This window comes from Denticeps clupeoides, chromosome 11 (assembly GCF_900700375.1).
Source record: "Denticeps clupeoides chromosome 11, fDenClu1.1, whole genome shotgun sequence".
In the NCBI taxonomy this organism is placed as follows: Eukaryota; Metazoa; Chordata; class Actinopteri; order Clupeiformes; family Denticipitidae; genus Denticeps; species Denticeps clupeoides.
The window spans coordinates 10872858-10898223 of NC_041717.1; the positions used below are offsets into that span (position 1 = coordinate 10872858).

The 25366-nt window shown below is 43.3% G+C and overlaps 2 protein-coding genes across 2 annotated transcripts in view; both read right to left on the reverse strand.

Annotated features, from left to right (window-relative positions):
• Nucleotides 1–185: 185 nt before the first annotated feature.
• specc1la (sperm antigen with calponin homology and coiled-coil domains 1-like a) lies at nt 186–21024 on the reverse strand. Its single transcript, XM_028996860.1, has 16 exons — nt 20865–21024; nt 13956–14124; nt 12419–12554; nt 10682–12303; nt 10376–10583; nt 9759–9832; nt 9218–9393; nt 8948–9111; nt 8264–8418; nt 6276–6366; nt 5953–6042; nt 5703–5862; nt 5511–5613; nt 4181–4297; nt 3464–3523; nt 186–2722 (listed from the first exon to the last, which is right to left on the reverse strand). The coding sequence occupies exons 2-16, from the start codon at nt 14085–14087 to the stop codon at nt 2633–2635; spliced, it is 3378 nt and encodes a 1125-aa protein (XP_028852693.1). The 5' UTR covers nt 14088–14124; nt 20865–21024; the 3' UTR covers nt 186–2632.
• Nucleotides 21025–22872: 1848 nt separating this feature from the next.
• LOC114800076 (breakpoint cluster region protein) overlaps nt 22873–25366 on the reverse strand; it is a 37251-nt gene continuing 34757 nt past the window's right edge. Inside the window, exons 21-24 of the mRNA XM_028997161.1 lie at nt 25092–25226; nt 24797–24902; nt 24454–24616; nt 22873–24367 (exon numbers count right to left, since the gene is read on the reverse strand). Coding sequence (XP_028852994.1) covers nt 24278–24367; nt 24454–24616; nt 24797–24902; nt 25092–25226 — 494 coding nt within the window. The 3' untranslated portion in view covers nt 22873–24277. The remainder of the gene's footprint in view (nt 24368–24453; nt 24617–24796; nt 24903–25091; nt 25227–25366) is intronic.

Below are 25366 nucleotides of genomic sequence, written 5' to 3' on the forward strand. Positions count from 1 at the left end.
CACCTCAAATGTAACGTTCTGCCTTTTTAAAAAAATATATAAACTGAATTAAATATGTAAACATATTTAAAACTATAATTAACCTAGAACTAAGAAATGTACAAATTTGCCATTAGGTCTATACAGACCTTAAACATTAAACGATGATTTAAACCCAAGAAATAATTACAAACCCATTTGGTGGTGTAGTTATTTAATAATACTAAATATAAATACAGTCACACACTCTAAAATCATTGCTAATTATTCAAAACAGAATAATTACTTCTCTGGTTCCAGAACCATTAACAGGCTACTCTTTCACACTTGCAAAGAACCATCAATGCGGATTTAAAAACTGATATTTTACCATTTCAACTCAACACAACAATATAAAATAATACATGACTCAGTTTGCTTAAAAAAGGCAGACAGCATTGTGATAAATATGCAAGCAGGTGAAAGCAATAAACATTCAAACTGGAAATTACACAGAAATTTCAAGCTTCCTTTTACATTCACTGTGAATTGAATTGTACGTCTATTCCAGACAGATTGGCAAAATAAAGGAAAAATGACATAAAATGTACCAGTAAACAACTGTAACATTCAAACATCAGTGAACAGATCTGCATTGAAAACACCATTCAAGCCACAGTCAAGACATTCTGAGTTTGAGGACTGGTAGTGTAGCTTCATGTTTCATGTCTGACAGTGTTGGAACCCTTCTCAGACTGAAGGCATCCACATTACATATCTAGCAGAAAAACAAAACAAAAAATCATAATATGCATAATCAACACAACACAACTTGCCATGACGGCACAGCGTTCAGTTTTGTTCGGAACACTCCACTTCCAAATATTTCCAACATTTACACTCAAATGTATTATTACTTTTATAAATATTAAAGGCTTGATGGTGGGAAGGCGTCTCAGACATGAAAGTGATCAGACATGAAACATAAATTGCAACAAACAATGTGTAATGTGTAACTATTACCTTGCAAACACACTGTGCAAGTGTTCCACTAAGTGTCATTTGTAAAGCACTGAGGTGCAGGTACCTCTGAGAGTGGCTTTTATTCACATTGTGCACCCAAAACCACTGAGCTCTGCAACACAGTTTGGTCCACTGAAGTCTGTGACATCTTGTCACATCAGGCGGCTGAAATGTGCATTTTGGTTCTTACTGAAGTCACACCTCCCAGTGCATATTTTTACAGGTTATAACAACTAAACCATAAAACCACAATAGACAAATCACAACCGGATAATATTTTTTCCTCACCTGCACAACTTTTCCTTTAACATGCAGGTTGTTGTTTTCAGTTTCACAAAATGACATGGCCTCTTAAACATATGAAATTTTAAAGCATAAACTAAATATGACTGTGGTAATATAGTACATAAACAAATCTGTCATTTGTTGTTGTAGATGGTTGCATGCATGGTTTCAAAGTAAGGAAAGGTTCATTCAATAAATCTGACGTAAATCGGATATTTGCCATTTAAAATTCCCTCTCACTGTCAGCCACCGGCGCTGAGATTGTCCAAAGGTTTTGGTGGACTTTGATGAATAAGGCATTGGAATGTAGTCAAGATTGGAGGCAGTCCTTCAAATCTCGTTAATCCCAGTTTTTGTGCTTCAACAAAAACATACCAACCAAAAAGAAATGACTGCCGCAGACTATATGTGCTTCACTAAACCCTATAATAATGCTACATGACATACGTGACAATACAGCTCGGTGCGAAGCTACGCTGTTTTTTATACTCTTATTTGGTATGCGAGACAACAGGAGCTAAATGCTCGCTACGGAACGAGGGTTCGTCACTGGACCTGCAACGTTACTTCTATAGTGTGCAGATTACGAACTGGCGCCAGCATGAGGGGGCGAGTGGTTGATTCCTGTGGAATTTTTATACCACACCAGCAAGGATCATGCGGCCGCCTTAATGCGACTAGCTGCTTACCAAGTAAATCCAAGTGAATGTCAGGACCTCGGTTTCACAACAACGGCCACTTCATCCTGTTTGCTCGACCTGTCCAGTAAAGCAGGCCCCGGTAAAGTGGCACTGCCAGCTGGTCCAACGGGTCGCAATAAAGCTTATAATAGGCTTAAAAAAGGTATTGATGCATGCTTAATAGGTAACTTGTCAATAACTGGATGCATACCCAAGTGCCTTGGAGAATCCTTTCCAGCCCAATAAACATGGTTCATTAGGATCGTTATTGTCTTTAAATGTGATTTTCATGCGCATTGTGTTTCAATCAGGCACTGGATCAGGCATCTACATAGCCACCCATGACTGCATGATGGCATGGCACAAAAGCAATGTAGAGATGTACCTCGTTCCCATCTCTATTTACATTCACAACTGTTTGGCTCAAGCTTTCATTGTAAAGCAGAGATTTAGTGCAGGGAGAAAGGCACAAAGGTTAGTGTTGCTGTTCTTGGGAAATTGCAGTGTTGGTGCTGTGGTGGTGCAGGGACCAGCTAAATTGTGACCACACCACCAATAAAACCATGCCAGGTTGAAGAATGATGATGAAAATGGATTTAAAAGTATACTGAGCTTAGTCAAATGGTGGGGTGTTTTGAAAGGCGCGGTGAGCTCAGGATTGTCCTTTTTTTCCCACGAGGATGAGCTCAGGTCTCAAAGTACTTGTAGATGGCTGTAACATAGGTCATGACACTCTGCCAGTCCGGCCTCTCGGTGTGAACCATCTCATTGATGTCCTGTATGAGGGTTTCAGACATGAGAACATAAAAGGTCAGAAATATGACCTGACCAATGAGAGCACAGAATCTGACCACAGAAAAACAACCTGATGATCAACCATGTTCCTCTCAGTAATAACCTAGCATGACCCTGAAATGCAAAAAATCATGAAAAACTGTTTACACCAAAGTACTACGCAGTTTACAGTCCTTTTCAGCTTTTCATTTTCTAATTTGTAGGTGTTTAGAGATCAATCTCTGAATTTCCTTCACATGGGCTTTAAAGCATTGGCCAGTTGCTTGAATAGCCACTCTGTAAACATGAGCTCAAAGTTAGAAGTACCAAAGGTACTTCTGTTCTGGCATTAAGTAATGGAATGCTGCATATTGTTGCATTGGATATAAATAGTGGCGACTGAGAACAAAAACCCCATTCAGGGCACATTAAACGATAAAGTTGTTCTCAGGGTTTCCAGTTTTTTTCTCGCTCCGCCCAGGATGGGAGTAAAAAAAGCAGAAACTTCCCCTTTAAATGATTAATGCATTCTCTGCAGCTAGGTATGCATGCAGCTGGGCGAAATATGCATTTCCACATCATTTCTTCCTGACCTTGATGGATGTTTTACCGCTGCAGCATAAACTAAGTATATTATCATACAATATAAATGCAGTGATAATGTAGATAACAAGCTTTTGGTTGTGCACACCAGTCTAATTAAAGTCACCACATAAACTAACTGAAGGGCAAGGGATTCTTACCAAAGTGGATTTGATGCCCACACTTTCTGCAGCTTGGAAAGCCAGGGAAAAATTCCGCCTCTACACATAACAGAATAAAACAAGTATATAAAATAAGAAGACATGAAAAGCCATCGATCAAACACAATTTCAGAATCAGTGGCTCACTATCATGCAACAGCACAATACTGACATTTTTCATGATCCAGTCTGGCAGGGGCTACTCCGGATCCATAGTTCGGACTGGAGTTTCATGTTCGTCCTGTGCTATTTTGTTTCCTGATTGTTTTCACCCGTGTTTGCTTGTATAAAGCTGCCCTGTTCATGTGTGTGTGTGGGCATCCTTCTTCCTCGCCATGTCTCACCATTTTTTTCCTTGGTTAAGGAAGCGGCCCCGTAATCAGAAAGTTTACGGTTCGAATCCCGATCTGCCAAGGTGCCACTGAGCAAAAAAGCACCGTTCCCACACGCCTATCATAGTTAAACACTATGGGTTAAAAGCAGAGGACACAGATGACACATTTCATTTTGTGCACTGTGTGCTGTGCTGCAGTGTTTCACAATGACAATCACTTCACTTTCACTAATAACACAGGACCAACATGAAACTCCGGTCCGAACTGCGGATCATGACTGACATAGTGCATTCAGCTCTCGATCTGTTTATGAGATCATCTGCAAAGTGTTTCAAAGTTCACTTAAGACATGTTGCGTAACATTCAATCCCATTTCACTTGCCTTGTCTTGGCTGTTGAGCTCCTGGTAGGGAATGTGTGCAGGCAGGTAGGTGTGGAGGACCGCGCAGAAAGCCAGCCCATCGTTCCAGCTGCTGCTGAAGTTGGTGATGTCGATGTTCTAGAAGGTAGAATTATGTGACAGGGTAACGCAGAATGGTTGAAACTGTTCCTGTCTCTAACGCAGAATTTTAACCAATACTGAGAGGTATGCTGGATGATAGAACTGGATGTTTCCCTACGGTGCCAACAAAACAGGTTTAGACCCTTATAAACACAAGATTGTGAAAACTGAAAGAAAGAGCTAAACAGAAGAAAATGGGATTAACTTAACAGAGTTACATCAAAGATGCGATGACAATGATTTACATGATATAAAACTGAAATGTAAACTGTAACTGGAGTTACAGTTTCAAGTTTCATAGTGAGGTTAGAGGACAATTAAAACCCTCCTTGCCAGTCACATTCTGTAAAAAAATAAGATATATGCTAGCTTCCTGACAGACGTAAATGGCTTCATGAATCTGCCAAGAATGCTGGGCCTTAAACTAGAGCACAACAATGAAATTAATACCCTGAAATGAGCTGGCCACTCAATATAAAAATATAAATATCCAAACATGTAAATACCGGTAATTGCCCTTCAGGATGGATCAGGGTTATCAGAGAAATCCTGGCTTTAATACTTTAATGGTGCCATGACAATAAAACAATAAAAAAGCAGGTGTAGTAAACACTGCATTAACCAACACTTTTGCACACAGAGAGGTCATAAAAAGAGAGCTTTTCCTGTAAATAAACTTTGTTCAAGAGTTAAATAAAAACCACCATTTGTTACAATGGTTCTATTATATAAAAGCTATGAACAAACACTTTAAAACGGCACAATTTAAATTGAGGAGTGGTAGCGGTAGTATCGCGGTAGTATCCTAGTGGGTAACACCCTCGCCTATAAGCCAGAAGACCATAAAGTCGCACGTTCAAACTCCCCTTACTATCATTGTGTCCTAATTGTGTGAGTAAGACACTTAACCCTGAGGGACAGTCCAGGGGGACTGTCCCTGTAACCACTGATTGTAAGTTGCTCTGGATAATGGCGTTGCTAAATGCCATAAATGTGATGCTGAAATATGTCCTCCATCAGAACATCATAAAATATTTTGTCCACCCCAATGTCGACTCCAAGAATGCGGCTTTTAAAGTATTTCAGAATGCAAAGAATATGAACAGGTATGTGAACATAATACAAACAAACTGTGGGCTTGCTGAACCACTGCTACCCCTAATCTGTACAAAAACATACCCTGCAACCAATATTCACATGTAGCACTCACCTGATAACCTTCTGTCTTCTTCTGGCACCACCTCAGGAGCGCGTTCCTCTTGGAGCCCCCATATTCTCGTGCCAATGCTGACAGCGGGTCCTTCCGCTCCTCTCTATACAGGGGAATATAGAACAACTGTCGTGTCATTAGGTAGGTAGGGAAGTACCGTGGTCTATAGAGAGTTGGGAAGGGGGTAGGTACCGGAGCCGGCTGCGTGCAGTGGGGGTGACTGATGCCGTGGGGGAAGATGAGGACAGAGACAGGGATGATGCTGTTGAGCCCATGGTCATGAGAGTGGAGGCAGGCCCGCTGTCGGTGGCCGAGATATCCCTCTTTACTTCCTCATTGGCCCTGCGGGAGACTGAAATACATATATAATTCAAACATACATTAAAAAAAGATCAGATCAGATCATGTATTAAAGTGCAAATCTGGGACGTTTGAGGCTCACCTGAAATAGCTTTTGCTGAGTCCATGCTTGAGACTCTTTGTAGTGCTGAGGCAGGACGACCCCCAGGGGCGGCACGCAGGAGGTGCTCAGCTAGGAGAGGCATGAGAGTGTTCAGACCCCTGGTAGTACTGATGCACCTCTATAATGAATAAAACTTCTGACATTCATGAAAGCCAAGTAAAAACCAGTTTTGAAGAATTTTGACTACAATTTGAAAAATTATGAAAAATCATCCCACCCTATCCATGAAATGATGATTTTATTTAGTGGAACTCGTTCACTGGCAGTGTTGGTGGTTGGTGGGCATCAGTATGCAGACTCACCTGGCATGCTGATATCTGCATAACTGGGTCTCTTGTCAGTGAGAGAGGACAGGGGTTTGGCTGCAGCCATGGAGCCTGCGATGGAGTGCCTCTGGAAAAGAGAAGAGGACGGTCATCATGTTAACAGAGCCAAAGCAATGGGCAGCACTCAGGGCCCTAGAAGTCCTCTGACAGAAAGGGAGTTTCAAGGACGCACAGTTCGAAGCAAAATCCATTTAAGCCCGGAGACTGTCAGATGAAATAAAGTGGTGCACCCGATCTGGCAGGGAGGAAAATAGATATTCTCAAGCTGGACCATTCATTCATAAGTCAGGGAGACGTTCCTTGTCTACCATCAACCTGTCATGGCTTGTTCAGAAAGACATTTATGTACAATGTGAGCCTCTGAGAAGGCTGTGTTTGCCTTGGAGGTAAGGACAGCAGAGGTGCAGTCTTCAGTCTCTGAGACACGTTTTTTAGTAATAACACATAACATATAAATGTAAGAACACAATAGACACATTTTTTGTAATAAAAAAAATTGTGGAAGCACCAGTGTTCACTATGTAATAATATAGTGTTAACTGACTGAGATAATTAAAAAGATGATTAAAAAACTCAAAATTGTTTATTGGGTTAATGATTTTGTTCTTCTGAATAATTATTTGATGATTTTGTTCTAGTGAATTATGTTAATCTTTTATCGTAGTGTGATACACTGCAGCACAGCACATGGTGCACACAACAAAACGAGTCCTCTGCTTTTAACCAATCACCCTTAGTGAACAGTGGGCAGCCATGAAAAGTGCCTGGGGAGCAGTGTGTGGGGACACTACTTTTTTGCTCAGTGGCACCATGACAGTTCCCGATTCAAACTAACAGCACATTGTTGAATATTATATTTAAGCATGAACCATTCTTCGTCATGATCTGACTTGTTGTAGATGATGTAATCCAGATGTTCTGATTGTGTACATCTGTGTTTCTGTGTATAAATGTATGCCTGCTGTGCCATGTCCTCGTCGGGTCATTGGTTGTTCCCGGTCTCTCTACGTGCTGTTTTTTTTTTTGTTGTTGTTAAAAATCCTTTCGTTGTAGTCGACCGTTTGCATGCACTTTTAACTTGCCCTGCTGTGCCATCGTGACATTTTTGTAATTTGTTATAAACAATGTTATCTGTCATTAATTTGAGAGGAATGTGTTTCAGTGTGGGGAAAGTCAACACTAAAGATTTGAATACTTGTTTAAAATCAATGTTTGTTATTATATGCTGATAGTAAAAGCACAAAAGTGCACTTCTTGTGTTTAAACCACCTCCGGGCTTGCTTCAGCAGTGGCTCGAAGAGCCAGCTTCAGTTAATATCTAGCACGAGGCTGTAGTGTGCATGATGGGAGGTGAAAGCGCAGCATTGTAAGCAATGCGGGGTGAAGTAAGGCTGCCCTGCTGGATGAAAGTAAGTAAGTAAATATTTAAATATATAGCGGATGTTTTCATCATAATATCAGAACTACCGCTACTAACCGTGTCACAGGAACAGGAAGCAGAATTATCTCTTTAGTACTGAATCACAGGAGGAAAATTCTGTGCACAGGAAGTGTTTCCAAATATAAAAAAAATCCTGGCCAGCACTATGGTGGTCTTTGATTCATTAGTGAACAGTAAATGTATACAGCAACAACAACAGTTATTTCTTATATAGCCCATAATGACATACAGTGTGTCTCACTAGGCTTTGACAGACCCTACAGTTGACACCCCCCACACTTGACCCTTCTGCACGCATGGAAAAACTCTAAGAAGGGGAAAAAAGAAAGGAAAAAACCTTGGAAAGGAGTGATACAGAGAAGGTAGAATGAGCCTGCAATTGGTGTCAGTGCAGGGTTGGTGATGATTTGTCCAAGAAAACAGGTGTAGTGTTTAAAAAAAGGGCAGCGTACAGGGACCAATCATCTCCAGTCTGGGGCTGGTGAAGAGCAAGGGCTGCTGTGCACACGTGAGTGTGTGTTACCTGTATGGGTGAAACCGCAGCAGCAGGAGGGGTCTTCATTGGGCTGGGACTCAGCGGAGTGCGGGGTAGTGTGGTAGACGTTGCAGCAGTTGCTGTGGTAGCAGCTACAGCAGCAACAGCAGCAGCAGCAGCGGCAGCAGCACTGACCACGGGACCTACAGGGCAAATGATAACTCTTTAAGCATCTGTTTATGAGAAAACTGCATTTACTTAATTGATAAAGACAGGCTACCAAGGTCATATACATGGCTTTATTGTTTTCAACAATAAACAAACAAACAAACAAACAAACAAATAAATAAATAAAACAATGTTATATTGGTGGACACTTTGCTATATAGTATTTCCATGAATATAAAGAAGCTCAGCCTTTAGTACAAGGGACTTGGGCATAGTTCCTGTAATAGTAATACATTTTAAAACAGAAGAAGGGCACACAACAAACATTAGGGATTGAATTTAAAAAACATTTTTGCATCCAAACCAATTTCACACGCGAATGGTTTTAGCAAGTACACAATAAATGAGAACATTTTTGACTGTCTTACATCCAGAGGTTTAATTAACGTCATACTCTCAGAGAAAATAAAAGAGAGAACCATTGCTGAACCATTATACGCCAACTAGATAGTACTGCAGCCTTGATATTTTAAACAGAAACAGAGCTGAATTCTCTTTGTGTACCTTGTGAGGCGCTGTCAAAGCTCTTGATAAGGGTTTTGACGGTGGGGGAGGGCTCAGAAGACGTGGAGGAGCGGCGGCTCAGGCCCATGCCCTGCCTCAATGCAGCCAGGTCCCTCTCCACTGCGTTCATGTAGTTATACACACGTCCACGCTCCTCCTCCTGCCTGTTACACACACAGCAGCCCCCCCAACACACTGTTACACACACATTCTATAACCACACAGAGTTCACTACGCTAACTTTCACAAACCGCACAGAAAAACACACACTTGCGGTTCTTGACGTCATCCAGGTCTTTGTTCAGCTTCTCGTTCTTCTCCTGAGCCTCGTGCAGGCGACGCCGCAGGTCCCCGATCTCCTCCTGTGCTTCCGACTTGATGTCATTAGCAATGACCACGGCTGTCTGCAGATCTGCCTGGAACTGACGCCACTCTGCAGATTCCTCCTGAAAACGTGTATATGTACACAAATCACTGAACACGGACGCATGACCAGACAAAATATAATAATAATACAAACAGACATCAATTTCTTACTGCAATGCATGTTTTTTATAATTTACTTCAACTGTTTGTGTTATGATATTTATTGCAATTAAATTTTATGAAATAATCTGTACAAAACTGATCAGAATAAGATGTGCCTTTTAATATTAGTTATGAAGGTTATAGATTATACAGATTACACATTTTATGATTTTGGCTAAAATCAGTCTCAATATCAGTCTCCCTTATGAAATGAATAGAGACCCTTGTGTCTTAAGAGAGCAAACAATAGGGTCTTGTCCTCAGATGACCCTGTCACACTCACCCTCAGCCTCCGGTGCAGAATCTTAATCTCCCGCTCCATGTCATGCTTTTGGTCCTGCAGCTTTTTCACCGAGCCTGAGGAGGAAACAGGCCCACGGAAGAAAGGCCCATGTGAACAGAGGCAGAGAGGAGTACACACAAACAACAGGATGAGAGAGCGATAGAACTGTGCCATCGAGCACAATTCATTAGGCAATAGAAGGTCTGCTCCTGCGGAATTCAATTGCGATGTAAACTGAGAACATTGAAGGTAATCAGCGTTTAGCATCAAGATAAGCTATTGACGACTGAAATGAAACCTTACCTAATAAATAGCTTCTCAGCCTAGTGTACTTGATTACATCTCAATGGTAAATGGCCTTGCTTTGCAGATACAGGTGTATTAGGTCTACTGCACCCCCAAGTGGCCAGACAAGGGCACTACACAGAGAGCAGACCAAGGGCAACTGCTCACCCTAGTCCTTCTTTCATCACAGGTAGATTGTAGTCCTCCATGTACACCATTTCTTTCTCATTTACAAACACTCCATAACTGGTGACCCCACACCTCAGTCTCATCTTCCAATGCTATCCACCACGTCACCATCAATCCATTATTGGTAAATAACTTAAACTCACTCTCCAGATCGCTTATGATGAGGTTGTCGTGAAGTTTGACAGCACGATGCTGCTCCACCTCATCCTCCAGCTCAAAGATGGTCTCCTTCATGTCCTCGATCTCGGTGTCCTTCTCCTGCAGGTCACCACGCTGCTTATCCAGCATACGTTTCTGCTCAGCCAGCTCTTTCTGCACCTCCCCCTGGAAGTCCCGGTACTCCCCGTCCAGCTGAGTGAGGCGGAGAGAGTGTCACACGAGAAGAGGACAATGTTGTGGACAGAGGAGAGAGTATGGAACAGAAACGATGGGCAAATCCAGTAACGAACCTTGCTGAGTGTGTCCTGCAGTCGAGTGACCTCAGTGCGCGCGTGCCCCAGGTCCTCCTGCAGCTTGGCAGCTTTGGCCTCAGCCTCTTCTTTGTCTAGCCGGACACTCTCCAGCAGCTGGCGGATGTCGCTTTTGTCTCCGGCGTTGTGAAGCGAGTAGAGCTCAGCCACCTTCTGCCGTTCTTGTTCTAGGTGGGCCCTGCAGCGGCTCAGCTCCGCTTGGTCGTTGCTCACCGCCACCTTGTACTCCTCCAGGGCCGCGGCCATGGCGACTCGCTCCTGCCGCTCGGAGTCCACCAGGCGCTCCATGTGGTGGTTTCGCTCCTTCAGTGCCTGGATCATGCCTTGTGCTTCTGCGTTGTCCTGCTCTGCCATCTTCAGCGTGTTGCTGAGGTGCTGCTGCACACCCAGTAGCTGTTCGCGTTCGAAGCGCGCATTCTCAGCCAGCTCCACGTAGCGTTGCTCCAGCTCCATGTAGCGGCCACTCTTAATGTCCTCGTCTACCGTGTAGGCCACGTGGTGTTCGTCCAGGAGCGATCGGAAGTACTCAATCTGCCGGCCGCAGTGTTCCAGTTTGTCGCTCTGCTGGCACAGGGAGTCCATGAGTATGACCTTCTCCTCGCCCAGCCGTTCATTCTCGCCGTTCAGCTCCTGCGTGATCTGTTGCAGGTCAGCTAGCTCCTGTAGCGTAGCCTGCAGCTCCTCGGCTGTGCTGTGCTGGTTCTCCTCCATCTGATGGATGCGCTCGGTTAGGCAAGCTACCGACACTTCACTGGCATTCCCGCTACTGCCCTTTCGGGAACGTTCGCAGCTTGGCGCGCCTTCGGACTCGGAGGAGGAAGAGGAGCCTGATGGGGCATCTAAGGCATCGTCGCTGGAGGTCACAGCCTGATAGACCTCACTGGATTCACTGTCCAGATTGTCCATGGAGCCGCTATGTTGGCGGCCAGTAAGGAGGTCCTCCATCGAGCCAGGAGCAGACCCTGCCATTGAGGATGCTAGAGCCCCACCTGCATCCACGTGGCCAATTCCACCCCCTGATGAGGCTGGGTCAGGGCTCAGTGAAGGATACCCAAATATCTTGTCCACCCCATCCAGCCTTTGCTCTAGAGAAAAACCCAGAGCATTAAGTCTGTCCTTCAGCATGCGGTTTTCGTTCTTAAGGAGGTTTAACTCCCCACGAATCGCCTGGTTCTGCTCCTGCAGAAGGAGGAGGGTGGACTCCACGTCGGCTGCAGTGATCACTGCCTGAGCCTCCCTCTCCTGGGGCTTCTCCTCCTGTTCCTCCTCTTCCTCTGGAAGACCAAGTTGAACACGCATGTCTCTCAGCTCACTACGCAGCTGCAGGATCTCCACATCTTTGCTCTTGGCCATTCCCAGAAGGTCCTTCACCTTGGTCTCAAGGGCAACTTTGTCACTCAGCTGCCCATCAGACTTGGATTTGCTCATGCGGCTTTCTGATTCTGTGGCCAGAGATGGAGCACGGGAGCGTTTGGGCAGAACCCCATCTGATCCACAAGATGAGAGCTTCTTCCCAGTGTTGGATCGAGTTGGTCTCAGACGGTCACGAGATGAGCTAGACTCCTTGGTCGTTGCAGATGATGCACGTCTGGTTGAAGGGCCTAGTAACAAAGTGAATTCAGACTAAAAGTTCTAAGACTGACTGGCAGTTACATATAATATAATAGCAAATTGATGAAAATCATTCTTTCAAATACCGTAGTTGTGATGATGTACCTGAAGTGGTCTTTGCCTTGTTCTCCATGTTAGTGCAGCTTGCTCCAGAACTGCTCTTCTTGCCCTTGACAGCTGTGCTGTTAGTCACTGGAGCTCCCGCAGCCATTACAGCCAACAGATCATCATTGCTTTTGACCTAGAATTGACAAATGTAGAATAAAGGTTACATGAACAAGTTAAAGTTCAATAACGCTGGTTTTGATTTCCTGTCTGTGTCATAGAAGATACTATTTTTGAAATGGCAACAAGTGCATCTTAGGGCTTGTTTGCTAGTGAAAGATCGTATCTTGAAGAAGAGAAACTATCCTTTTTGTTGGTGTGTGATTATTTCATGACGTTTAAAGATATATTTTCATTTTGCAGAATTCTATATCTGGACCCTGCCTTTTTTCTGGTTCTTGAGTGGGACAGGAGGGCGGGAGGGGACACAGATTCTTCTTTTTTGTCATCCATACTTCATACTTCATGTTCTTGTGCACAGGATGGACTCAATAACTCCAGTGTATAGCTGGATCAGCCACTCCTGTGGAAGACTGGACTTCTTCAGTTGTCTCAGGAAGTACATAATCTACATGTCTTCTTGAGGATGGAAGAGATGACGTTTTCCCAGTTCAGGTCCTGGGAGATGGTGGTACCCAACAACTTGGAAAATATCCATAGACGAGATTGAGTCTGATATGGAGAGTGGGAGCAGTGCTGGACGTCTCCTGAAGTCCACTGTGATTGCTACAGTCCAAAGCTTGTGCTGACTGCACCAGCGTGCCAGCCGCTCAACTTCCGATCAGTATGCAGATTCGTCACCATCCTGAATGAGTGCAATGATGATGGTGTCCTCTGCAAACTTCAGGAGTTTAACAGCTGAGTTTCTGGAGGTGAAGTAATTGATGTAGAGGGAGAAGAGCAGTGGAGACAGAACACATCCTTGAGGGGCACCAATATTGAGGGACCGTGTTCCAGAAGTGGTCTGCCGCAACCTTACTTGCTGTTTCTGTCTGTCTGTCAGGAAACTGGTCCACTGACAAGGTGACACGTTGAGCTGGGGGTGTTTGGAGGAGAGGAGATTTGGCACAATGGAGTCGAAAGCAGAACTAAAGTCCTAAAACAGGATCCTTGCATAAGTCCCTGGATGTGTTGCAGCAGATAGTGCAGGCCCATATTCACTGTATCATCCACTGACTAGGAAGACTGTTGGGGGTCCAGTTGGTGTCCTGTAGCATTCTTTAGATGGGCGAAAACCAGACATTCAAAGGGTTTAATGACCACAGATGTCAAGGTGACTGATTTGATGATTGACAGCTCTCACACAGGCTACTTCATTCTGAATGTTTTAAGGCCGCGTCCTTCAATACGTCACATGTAAACATCGTTGTAGTGTTTTCTTGTATTATCTATTGATTTATGTAATGACCGATTTATATAATACTGAAGATAACCTTGCACTAGTGAACAAGCCCCATGTTTAGAGAACAATGCTGTGCTTAGCACCAGTTTGGAACTAGTGCTTTTTAATGTTAATCTAGTTACAGAAATACATTACCTTGGTTAGAGGAGCTGAGGTCAAGGCCTTGGCTGTGGTTTTCCCTGCAATGTTAGCAGCAGCAGCAGCTTCCGTTTTGCCGCGCTCCCCTCCTGGAGCCTTACTCGCCCCAGACTTGCCCGCTTTCTTCATAGTGTGTTCTCAATAGACGATGCATTTACAGCACTCTCTGGGCAAGGGAAACAATAAACAGTGTAAGGAAGTAAGGAAAGGTGCACCCTGGCAAAAAGTTTAGTCGAAGCCAGGTGGGATGAAGTACAACAGATGTCACGCTGTTATGACATGGGCACAAAACACTCGTTTCTGCCATCCTTTGCACCCCAACAACTCTTACAGGACACAGTTTACAGCCTTAGTTACTTGTAGTATTGGTAAGAGTTGTTATAACTGATGCTGGTTCATGAGACCCTGAGGGTTGTTTGAGCACTTCAGTTACTTGACTGATTAAACAAACTATCTGGCATGAATCTGGCCATGTTACAACAACGCTACGTGACAATAAGACGATTAAACCCTCTGGTTCTTTGTGATCTGAAGTATATTCCCATTTATACATAACATGCTTCAGATACAAGCCTGAGTTCTGAAGTCCACTAGATGGCAGACATGTTCATATATTTGGGATGATTGCCTGCAAAAACAGAAGTGTAAAAAACTCCCTTCTCATTGCATAAAAGTAACGACAGCACACCAGAAGTCATGTCAGCATCTACAATAAACAATCACTTGTTAAATGATTATAGCAGAACTATTAACATATTAGTACTTAATTAAAGACAGTAAACAATCCTCTTTAGCTCATTAGATTCTTCTTGTGCATGCTGTTCATTCAACTGGTTGAGCTTTGCTCATGGAGATGTGCACTGCTTCTCTCAGATAAATGCACTCTTATGGAAGTCACAATGATTAATAGAAGTCGGTCCATTCGGCGCCGCTCTGCATTTGGAGTTCTTGCGCTTTGCCTCAAAAGACTGTGTGGAAACTCAAGAGGACATGAAGGCTGCTGAGACATGAGTAGAGGACGTAACTTCCCCAAACCTAGACAGTCAAGAACAAAAGGCATTTAGAGCTGGAGAGGCCGCCTACTCTGAAAGGCCAAAAGTCCAGGCCTGATTAAGCTCTAGATAGACTTCAAGGGAAGACTAGGCATTTTCCGAGATCAGCATAGTTGGAATTCTGTTGTAGAGGGGAGGGGGTGTTGGGGCTGTCAGCTGAGCAACATTAGTTCTGGACCTTTTCTGACAATTTATTCCACAAAAAATTATGGGGGCGTTCTCAGAAAAAAAAACAGGTAAGTTTCAGGTAAAAAAAAATGGTTTAGAGACGGAAAAAGCAGTCAAAATGATCAGCCGACATATTTACAGTCGAGGTGATTGACAATGCCCAAGCTCAGTCTTGGACTCAAGACGTGAAAAACTGGCAGGTAAAGCAGCTATTTTCCATGAAAGCGCAGGAGAGCACTGCGCACAACGGAAAACTCAGGTTCGCCTGACCGTCTGCACTTGTTTTGGAAGTCAAGCACGAGTCCTTTCCAGACCTTTGTTTTTTACTGCTCCCCATTGTCCTATCTGGCCTCATTTGTAGTTCGCCTTAGAACCTACTTTCTGCTCAAGAAAAGAGAAAATAAGACCTAATGTCTTTCAGCTGCGCTATGGCTGAAACCGCCATGACTGCAGGGCTTAGAGGCATTTGCTTTTTGCAAAGACCCCCCGACTGAAATATGCCCAGTGTACAAACACTCCCATGCAGAGACATCTTCAAATATGGCCCAACCCTAAATCAGCATGAAAAGCAAGCCATGTAGCAAGAACAGTAAACAGAGACATAGTGCTGGGACAGGATTACACCCCAACGTGGAACCTGGGTGTTATAGTCAAGAGCCTGGTGTGAAGAAACCAAATGGCAGAATATTACTGAACAAAGAATGTTAACTGAATGGAGCATAATTGAAAATCATTATGCGATGAAATCATTCCACACGGGTGGACGTCACAGAGTCTTATACGCTGCCCCCAATCCCGATCCACCAAAGTGCCACTGAGCAAAGCACCGTCCCCACACTCCCCAGGAGCTCAGTTAAAGCCGGTTGCAGAACGAACACGGCAAATGCAGTGCTGCGCTGTAAAACCCACTGAAGAACGATCTTTCCCTGTGCCCAGCAAAGTGGTCAGTGACGCTGCAAAGTGGCACTTGCAAATTTAATAAGCATATATAAGTGTGTGTAATTCTTCTATTGGCTTTCAAGTACTGAAAAGAGATTTTAAGTGATTATTTAGGTCTTGCGTTTCCTTAAACGTAACAGAATAACAGTCCCCTCCCCACAATAAGACAGTTTATTCATTAAATTCTGGTATTGGAACAATACTCGGGATCGGCCGATATCTAAATTCCTGGTATTGTAACTAAGAAAGTATGACCGATGCATCACTAATTACATTACTAAATTACACTACTAATTATATATTTTCCACTGAAGGTAATATTTCAAATTGATACCATCGGACATGCTGGATACCAGTGGATTGTTTTGTGCTTCACAGTATCACCACATATTGATCTACCTAGAGGCTACACTGTCCACCCACATTCTAGAGACACGCAGGTGAGGTAAAGAGTGTTTGTTCACCATGTGGTGAACTGATTCAACTACTAGAAGCATCTCTAAATAGGCCTGCACGATTGTGGCCAAAATGATAATCCTGATTATTTTTCAGATTTTTGTCAATAAAAAAAAAAGCCTGTAAATATTTTCTGACTTAAGAGACAAAAATACCTAATTGACTTTGAAAATACTTTATTTCTTTATATTAAATATGAAAGACGAACATCCATTTACCTGCTTATCTGGAAAAAAATATTTTGTATAGATTTGTCAAGAACTATGAACAATGAACTAACTATGCAATATATATAGGTGGGGGTGGGGGTGGCAAGACAGATGCTCTGGTCTGTAACATGAATAAAGTTATTTGTTGAACACGAAATTTTGTAACATTCAAGATGATAACCTAATAAAATGTTAGGCATTGATTCTTCGTTTGCTCGTTATTACAGCTGTACGTGAAGCAAAAGTCCGGTATTTTCGCTTGTACCATTAGAGAAGCGTGATTTACATTTACAGCATTTATCAGACGCCCTTATCCAGAGCGACTTACAATCAGTATTTACAGGGACAGTCCCCCCATGGAGACACTTAGGGTTAAGTGTCTTGATCAGGGACACAATGGTAGTAAGTGGGGTTTGAACCTGGGTCTTCTGGTTCACAGGCGAGTGTGTTACCCACTAGGCTACTACCACCCTCTACCACCAGCTAACCAGCTTCATACATTATGGGATTTGAACCTGGGTTTTCTGTTTCATAGGCGAGTGTGTTACCCACTAGGCTACTTCCACTAGGCAACTAAGTCTATCTAGAATGAATGTCCAAATACAACGGCGTTATTGTCACATGCTGAGAGGCTGAATGCGACATCTATTTGGTTTATATGAATTAGGGTTATAGTTTTTAAACCCCAAAAGAGAGACACTTTATTGCAGGTGCACATCTCACTCTGTCACAATTTAAGGTTGCCGTTCAGTCTATGCTTTTGTTCACTTCCCCCTCCCTGGTGGTTGGTTATTTAAATGTAAATATCACCGACAATCATATTAATTTAATCATGGCAGCCAAAATCGTGATCATGATTGAAGTTCAATTAACTCTTTAACTCAATTAACTCTAAATACCCTCTTTTTGCAGTAGGTACACTAGTAGGTAATAATGTTTAATACAATTCTAATCTATGCTAAACAACTTTGCATGTTCCATTTATGTTCAACCAAGAGCTGTAGTAAAGAAGGATGTATTTGGGCTCATCTGGAAGGGATGAGAGAGCACGTGTGTATGGCCACCCTCATGTGACCCCTGTTCACAAGTCAGAGGAGAACAGGGCAAGCTGTGCATGGTGGGGATCCAGACTCTCATGCTAAGCCCTGAAAGACGCTCATACGAAGATCAGAGGAGATGACCTAAGTGCACAGATGAGGTCAAACCCAGTCCAGGGTCGTTTTAACTCTTTTTCTGGCGTGCATTACCTCACATTATGCTGAGGTGTGCAAGTGCATCCTAGCCCCCTTGCCTCAATGTGAAAAGGTTTGCTATGGGCGAAATCCTATCAAACACTGAGGTAGGTTGCGAGATTCAACTCTGCCAGATGTTTCACAAACAGTAAGCGGTTTATGTTACAGACAATCCTGACATTAGAAGGAACAACATTCATACAGCAGACCCGGGTCCCAGCATGTCAGGAGAAAAGTGCAAGAGAAAGCTGCTGCCATGTGCTCAGAAAGGTACTGTGCATTTACCAGAAGCAGAGAGGTATACGTACTAACAAATAATTCAAGTAGAGGGGTAGAAGCAGTGAGGGGAGGGGTGTGACGCATATTCTGATGAATGACAAGCCAGGGCATGCTGTCAGAAACTCTGAATTATACTTTTCCCCATAGGCTCACACACCCACCCCTAAGTATGATGTTACAACGGGCCTACTCCACCCAGACCATCTAGAAGACACACGAACAGTTTCCTTAAAGCGTGAAGTCCGATAATTTACAGTACCTTCAGGGTGAACTGACCCTTTCAAGTTGTTATGAACTGAAATAATTTTCCCTGTTCACAACGGAATAAATGTTAGTATGTAAACCCAAGCATGCTTGATTTCTCTCCTATTTCTGCATTTCGCATGTATGGAGAACCGTTCTAATGATCAGAACACACATGATCATGAAAACATAGTGCCATTATTGTTTCAGGTTATACTATATCTCTATACATCTCTAAAGACATGCCCAGCCTACAGGCCTTGTTTACGTTGTTCAGTAGACTCCTGTTTCCCACCGTCCAAACAACCAAACAGCGCTCCAACTGGGTCATACTCGCCACGGTTTGTTTAGTGGCCCATTCATCGAAGCATGGGGTCTTTTGGATCAGGGCCCAGCCGGCACAGCAGGTCCACTCTGCCTTAGTGAGCCTTTGTGTTTGTGTAACCTCATGGAAACGCATGGAGGGAGGAAAGGGGGCGGTGTGGTTAAAAAAAAAAAAAAAAAAAAAGTCAGAAAAATTAGACGGCGTGCTGACAGAGAGAGCTAAAACTACATAGACAGAGAGAGCAGGACAGAGGGAATCACCCACTTCTCATTCACTTCTCCAGGTCCTCTCTGCCACCTCCCTTTTCCACCCTGCTTTGACTGCAGGAGTCGCTTCCTTTCCATAACAGCCTCTTCCTGTCCTGCTGCCCCCCCTTTTAGGAACAGTTATAGGACGTGTGTATGTGTGTGTGCTTTCTGTAAGTGAGCAATTGAGAACTTTAAGAGAGCTGAGAGCAGACCTTTCACCTGGACCGGCCAACCAATTCAGACACATGCAGACTGGACAGGTTCAGGACAGAGGACATAAATAGTGGTGATTTCACCTATAGTCCTATTTCAATTAAGAGTTATTCACTTCACAAACTGTATATGGTGGCCCAGAGGGTAAGGAAGCGGAGACGTTATCAGAATGTTGCCGGTTCGAATCCCGAGCCGCCAAGGTGCCACTGAGAGAAGCACGTCCCTTCACACTGCTCCCCGGCGCCTGTCATATACTCCGAATGACTGTGTATGAAACAGATACTATATGTATGTGATTGCAGATCTGAAATGAAACATCAAATATTCACAAGGACATAATAAAAACTAATAATAACAGAAGAAATGATTTCTTTCTTTCATACAACCTTCAAACCCGATCTATTTTCACAAACCGTACACGTGAATCCACACACACATCACACGGGAAGCCCTCCCGCTGCTAGCAGCTCCAAGAATGTGTTTTGTTTGGAAGCCTCAATTTTTATGACTATGAGGAGCTCCAAGAACGGCATATTTTTTCACAGGACCCCCCCAACCCCCACTAAAAGGAGGTCTGCAGAAGAAGGCTGAAATTCCTATTGCATAAGTCACATTCTTTGGACAGATCGCAGCATTATGAAATGTTGCTCAAATTATTCCATCTTTGGAAGAACACTGACTAAATAGACTCCGGTTTAAAAGAAAATCCACTGCACAAAAATAAAATAAATTGTATATTAAGATGGCCCGTCATCGTAGGATAAATGCACACAGAAGTCAACTTTTAACTTTCAAGCGCGTTGGCGTCAGAGCAGGCACCGGTTAACATCACTCTGTGCTGACAGTGACGTGGCGTGAAACAGCAGGACCTGGCAACACGCAGCACATCTGTCTGGCGTAATAACAGGGCGCAATACCTGACAGGTGAAATTATGCGGTAATTACACTTGGGGACCCGTGAGCCATTCTGATCATGCAGTAACAAAATCATTTCTGCTTAAGTGAAACAAACAAAAAACAAATATATATATATATATACGTAACGCAAACCTCAGCCGAGGTAATCGCTCTAAATATATGATGACTCGCTAATGCCAGATGTTGTCGGCGTGTGTGTGTGCTTGACAGACAGAACGGCCAGGGTTACAGTCACCCAAAACTTAATGTTTGGTTGAATGTTTTATTATTTTCGACCTGTTTTGCCTACATTGCTGTGTGAAGTGTCACCGCGGGCTACCGGTTACACGACGAGAAGGAGGCTAGCTATTTAGCACTGAAAGGTTGCCGACAAAGTTGACGCCGCTAACGCTAACGTTAATAGCTAACGCGCAAGTGTCAGCTAATGCTATGTCAACGCAAGAGGCGTTCGTCACACATAATTTCTAAAAAAAAAAAAAAAAAAAAGACACACGCTCAGAATAAAAAAGCGAAAAGAAGGTGCAGCGCAGTTTTCTGTCACCCTCTCAGCCCCGCCAGCTAGCAGCGCCAGTAGCCTAGCGGGCTAATTAGCGCGTTTTACTCACAGAGGAGCACATTCCCTACCTCGCGTCCCGCCCTTTGTCCTCTTCCGTAAACTCGGCGACTGCAGGGTCTCGGGAGTCCGGACGCTGCGGAGCTCTTTCGGCGGACGGGGGACGCGGTACTCCCCGGCAGGCTGCATGGGCTCCCCGGCGCTGGGCGACTGCAGTTGTCACGTATCTGCCGCGTGGGCGGACTCGGGCTCGGCGTTTATTAGAGACCCCCTCCCCACCCCACCCCGTTCTTCCCCGTGTTTTCTCCGCAAGCGACGCTGGTCTGCAGTGGTCCTTTAGTACAAGATATAGCGTGTTTCTAATAAAGAGGCCGGTGAGAGTACATGCACACTGCATGTGTATAATATGCAATAATAATATGCAATATTGGCGACCGGACAATTCTCTGACTCTTCATACAATCATACAAACGTTATTCGCAGCAATTAATATAGTTAATACCAAAGCTGATCCTTCTACAGAGCTCAGTGTTCAGTGAACTTAAAACACATCTGTTTTCTCTGGCCTTCTGTCAAAGTCAATTATGAAGTCCACTTTATCACACAGTCACCCTGTTAAGCACAGACATTGTTAAATTCACCTGAGTTAGGCTGTCCTGGTTAGGGTACCGGGCCACTGTTGCAGAAATATTTCAGAATCGGTCGTACAACGCTACCGTCTGCCGCCGCTTGTTTACTTTTCTCCGAGACACTGAATCAAGCCCACAGACTACTGGCAGACTCCAGTGAAGAGACCAGCAGATAAAACCCTGGTTCCTGACAACTACTAAACGAGGACGAACCAGAGGGTCACCACAGCCACCACCACCATAACATATGGACCAGTAGCATACCGTATGTGATTTTGTTGTTGTTGATGTTGTTGTTGGTACTGACTTATAATCACTTGGAAGAGTTCATCGTTAACTCTTATAGCAATTTTACAGACTTGTGTTAATATCAATTGACAAATAGCCAGGTGGTAGTAGCCTAGTGTGTAACATACTCGCCTATGAAACAGAAGACCCAGGTTCAAATCCCACTTACTACCATTGTGTCCCTGAGCAAGACACTTAACCCTAAATTGCTCCAGGAGGTCTGTCTCTGTAACTACTGATTGTAAGTCTCTCTGGATAAGGGCATCTGATAAATGCTGTAAATGTAAATGTAAATATCTCTTGAAATGGTAAAGCTGCTGTCGTTGTTTACGATTGGTTGTGCATAGGCTACACTTATCTGTAACTGTACATTTTAAATGTGTCTATTGTAAAGCTGGTTAAATGTATATGCATTAGAATGGAAAATAATGTGATTAAAAATGTCATTTACCTCTTGGGAAGTTTCTTTGCATCATATTCAGCCACAGCTCGACCCAAAGCACTTTATAACTCAGTTTGAACAGAACTTGACCTTAAAAAATTGTTACATAAGATGTCAGCAGGTCTTTAACTACAGAGCAAAATCCATTTTTGATAAACCGGGAAAGAAATAAAATCCCCACAAAATCCTCAAGTGTGCTTCCAAATGATTAGCTAAGGTCTATTTCTGGTAATGACGTCTCACTTTTAAAGCCTTTTACTGTTGTGGTCTGGAGTATGAATCTATGGTATCATGGATATTTAACAAGAATTCTAAATTCTAAACTGCTGTCTTCATGGTTCAGTCGTATGTCGACATTTACTATGGCATTAAAACCTTTTTTGCTTTTGCACTCCAGACTTGAACAGAGCATGATGTGCCTGTATCTCTCTCTCTCTCTCTCTCTCTCTGTCTCTCACACACGCACACATCATTCCATTCACATCACATTTCCTCTCATTGTGAAGTAAACTTGTTATTTGAAGGCTCTGCCAAGCTGCCCTTTTGACCTATTCTTCCAATCTGAACCTGGTTGAACTGATTCAAATGAATCTGATCAGGGGAAAATACAATAAACAATAAACATATTAACATTATTAGTATATTGTTCACAAAAAAACCCATCTGGTCTGAGGAGTTTTGGAAGACAAGGTAGACAACAAAAATAGTACAGGACACACATGGTAAGAACTCTTTTAAATCAACATGCCTGCATGTTACATGGTGAACTAGGGTTAATCATTTTTACATTTTTTTATCTAAATCAAATAAAAGAGGATATTACATTTAAACTCAAACAGAAAAAAAACATTGGCACATTGAACAACTGAAGTCTGTCCCTAAAACGGTTCAAGAAGTAACTACTGACTTTAAAACAAGAAATAATTAACTCATGAAAGACATTTTCTAAACATTGCATCGTTAGATATGCTGATTGTGCTGTACTAAATATTGCTTATACGCAACATAACAAAGGATTGCAACACATAATAATAATAATAATAATAATAATAAAAAGCAACCTTTATAAGGTCAGGTAGCACATCATATCCCATTAAAAGCATGAGGGAGCAAAGACACTCATACTACAGTAATGTTCAGTCCAGTAACAGTGATATTAGGTCCTATTAATTAAGCACTGAAAATGACATCCAGTTGCATTGGATGCAACACAAGACTTTTTGAGGCAGAGTACAAAAAAAACAAAAAAAAAAAATCAAGTCTCAATGTGAAACGCTGAATGTGCCTTGCAAAATGACAAAACCATCAGAGTGCTGAATAACGCTGCCAGCAAAGTTGTTTTTTCTCTCTGATTATTTTTCTGGAATGAAGTACTATGTGAATAAAGTGAACACAAGACTAACCGTGCCCATAGAATAAAGCGGAATGTGCGCTTACGCAAGCAAACTAAAGGATTACTACTAAACATCCAGTGCCGGGGCGTAGCAGACAACTGAAATTTGGAATCTCACAGCGCAGACACATCTGCCAGCGATAAGTCATCAGATCGCTGCTGGATAACTCACCTCCACCTTCACCGTGAACGTGTGTTACTCATTACAGAGGGCCTGTGTAAATGCGTCTGCTTCGGCGATTTGTGTGTCTCACATGTTCCATTACCTTAAGCCACCGGGCACATAAATTGTTGGTGGGCCCACTGTCCGACTCAACCTTGGTCATACGTAAACAGGAATGTCTTTCCATGAAAAGACATTTTGCTTTCCAAACCCTCACTTTTAACTTGGCATTATAAATTTCCTAAGACGAGGGTTTCTGCAAAGCCTTTCACATGGAATCGTCAGTGTAGCAAATCACTTTCAAGTGCAAATGCATGTTTGCCTGTACAGGTGGTCAGAAGTTGCAACATAAAGGCTGCTATAAGCGTTCGCTGCTCAGCACATCGACCATGAGATTGCAGTATGAAGCTAGCGCCCTCTAGTGGTTAACCATTTACAGTTCCTGTCGAGTTCCGGAATTGGACGCTTTCGCAGGATTACGCGCTCCAGTCAAATTACATCAAGAAGCCATCCCATTGCATTTCTTCTTCCATTCAGTCCTTCTCATTCCCAACAAATCGGTGCTTCCCCTATACCTCTGTGGAAAAGAGGATACTCTGTCGCTTGCTGTCTGGGGTGGGAATTGTCTCCAGCTGCAGGAAATACAGCAACACCTGCACCTGTAAGCACAGAAAAACCAAAATAGAAAGATTTTAACATTTAAGGACTCTGAAAAGGACGTAAATTTTAATGCATGAGCCATTACCTGAGACATGACCTCAAGAGACCAGCTGTCACACATTGAGAGGGGCTGCGCTGGATTGGCTGGAATCTTGCTGTCTTTCTCAGATGGACGCAGGAGGGTGGGGCCAAACACTGTGGCCAGGTTGTGGAAGGACATCTTATTTGACATCTCATTTTCAGCAACCCTTCCCAAAACGATCGAACAAACATCATGACTTCATAGGACAAACTGACAAACAATTTACAAATGACACAGCATATCTACCACTACACATCTACTACATAAGTGACAGCAGTAGTTAACAGTCAGACTCCCTCAGATAATTAACAAACGTAATGTATAGAGCAGAAAATGAAGCTGTTACCTCTTAAGATGATCCAGCAGGAAGAGGAAGGTGAGGAGGTTGGGCTCAGGCAGTGACAGCAGCAGGTTCAGCATACAGCTCTCTTTGGCCACGCTGTCAGACAGCGCTATTGAGAAGAACAGGCTCACCGTTAAACTCTCTAATCACGGACTCTTGTGGTACACACATGAGCGACATTACAACCATATAATAACTGGGTCATAAATACAGGAGCAATATTCATCGACTCAATATTCATAAGCAAATTGAAGACACAAAGCACTCTCTGTCACATGATTGCAATCTTTTGACTAACCGATGCCTCCAGTGAAGTTGGGGTACAGCTCATCTGTGAAGAGCGGCTCTGGGAGCTCACGGAAGTAGAGTTTCAGCGTTCCAGCGATGGCGTTTACATCCATCTCACTCATTATTACTGACACATCTTTATTGTCTGTAGATCACGGAGGAACATAGAACACGAGAGCTTAGGTGAATGTTGCAGTCACACAGAGCCAAATGTGATACTACATTGCAAAAACATCAAACGAGCAAATAGGCAAGAAGCTCTGGCTGGTTAATTACTGAGATTGC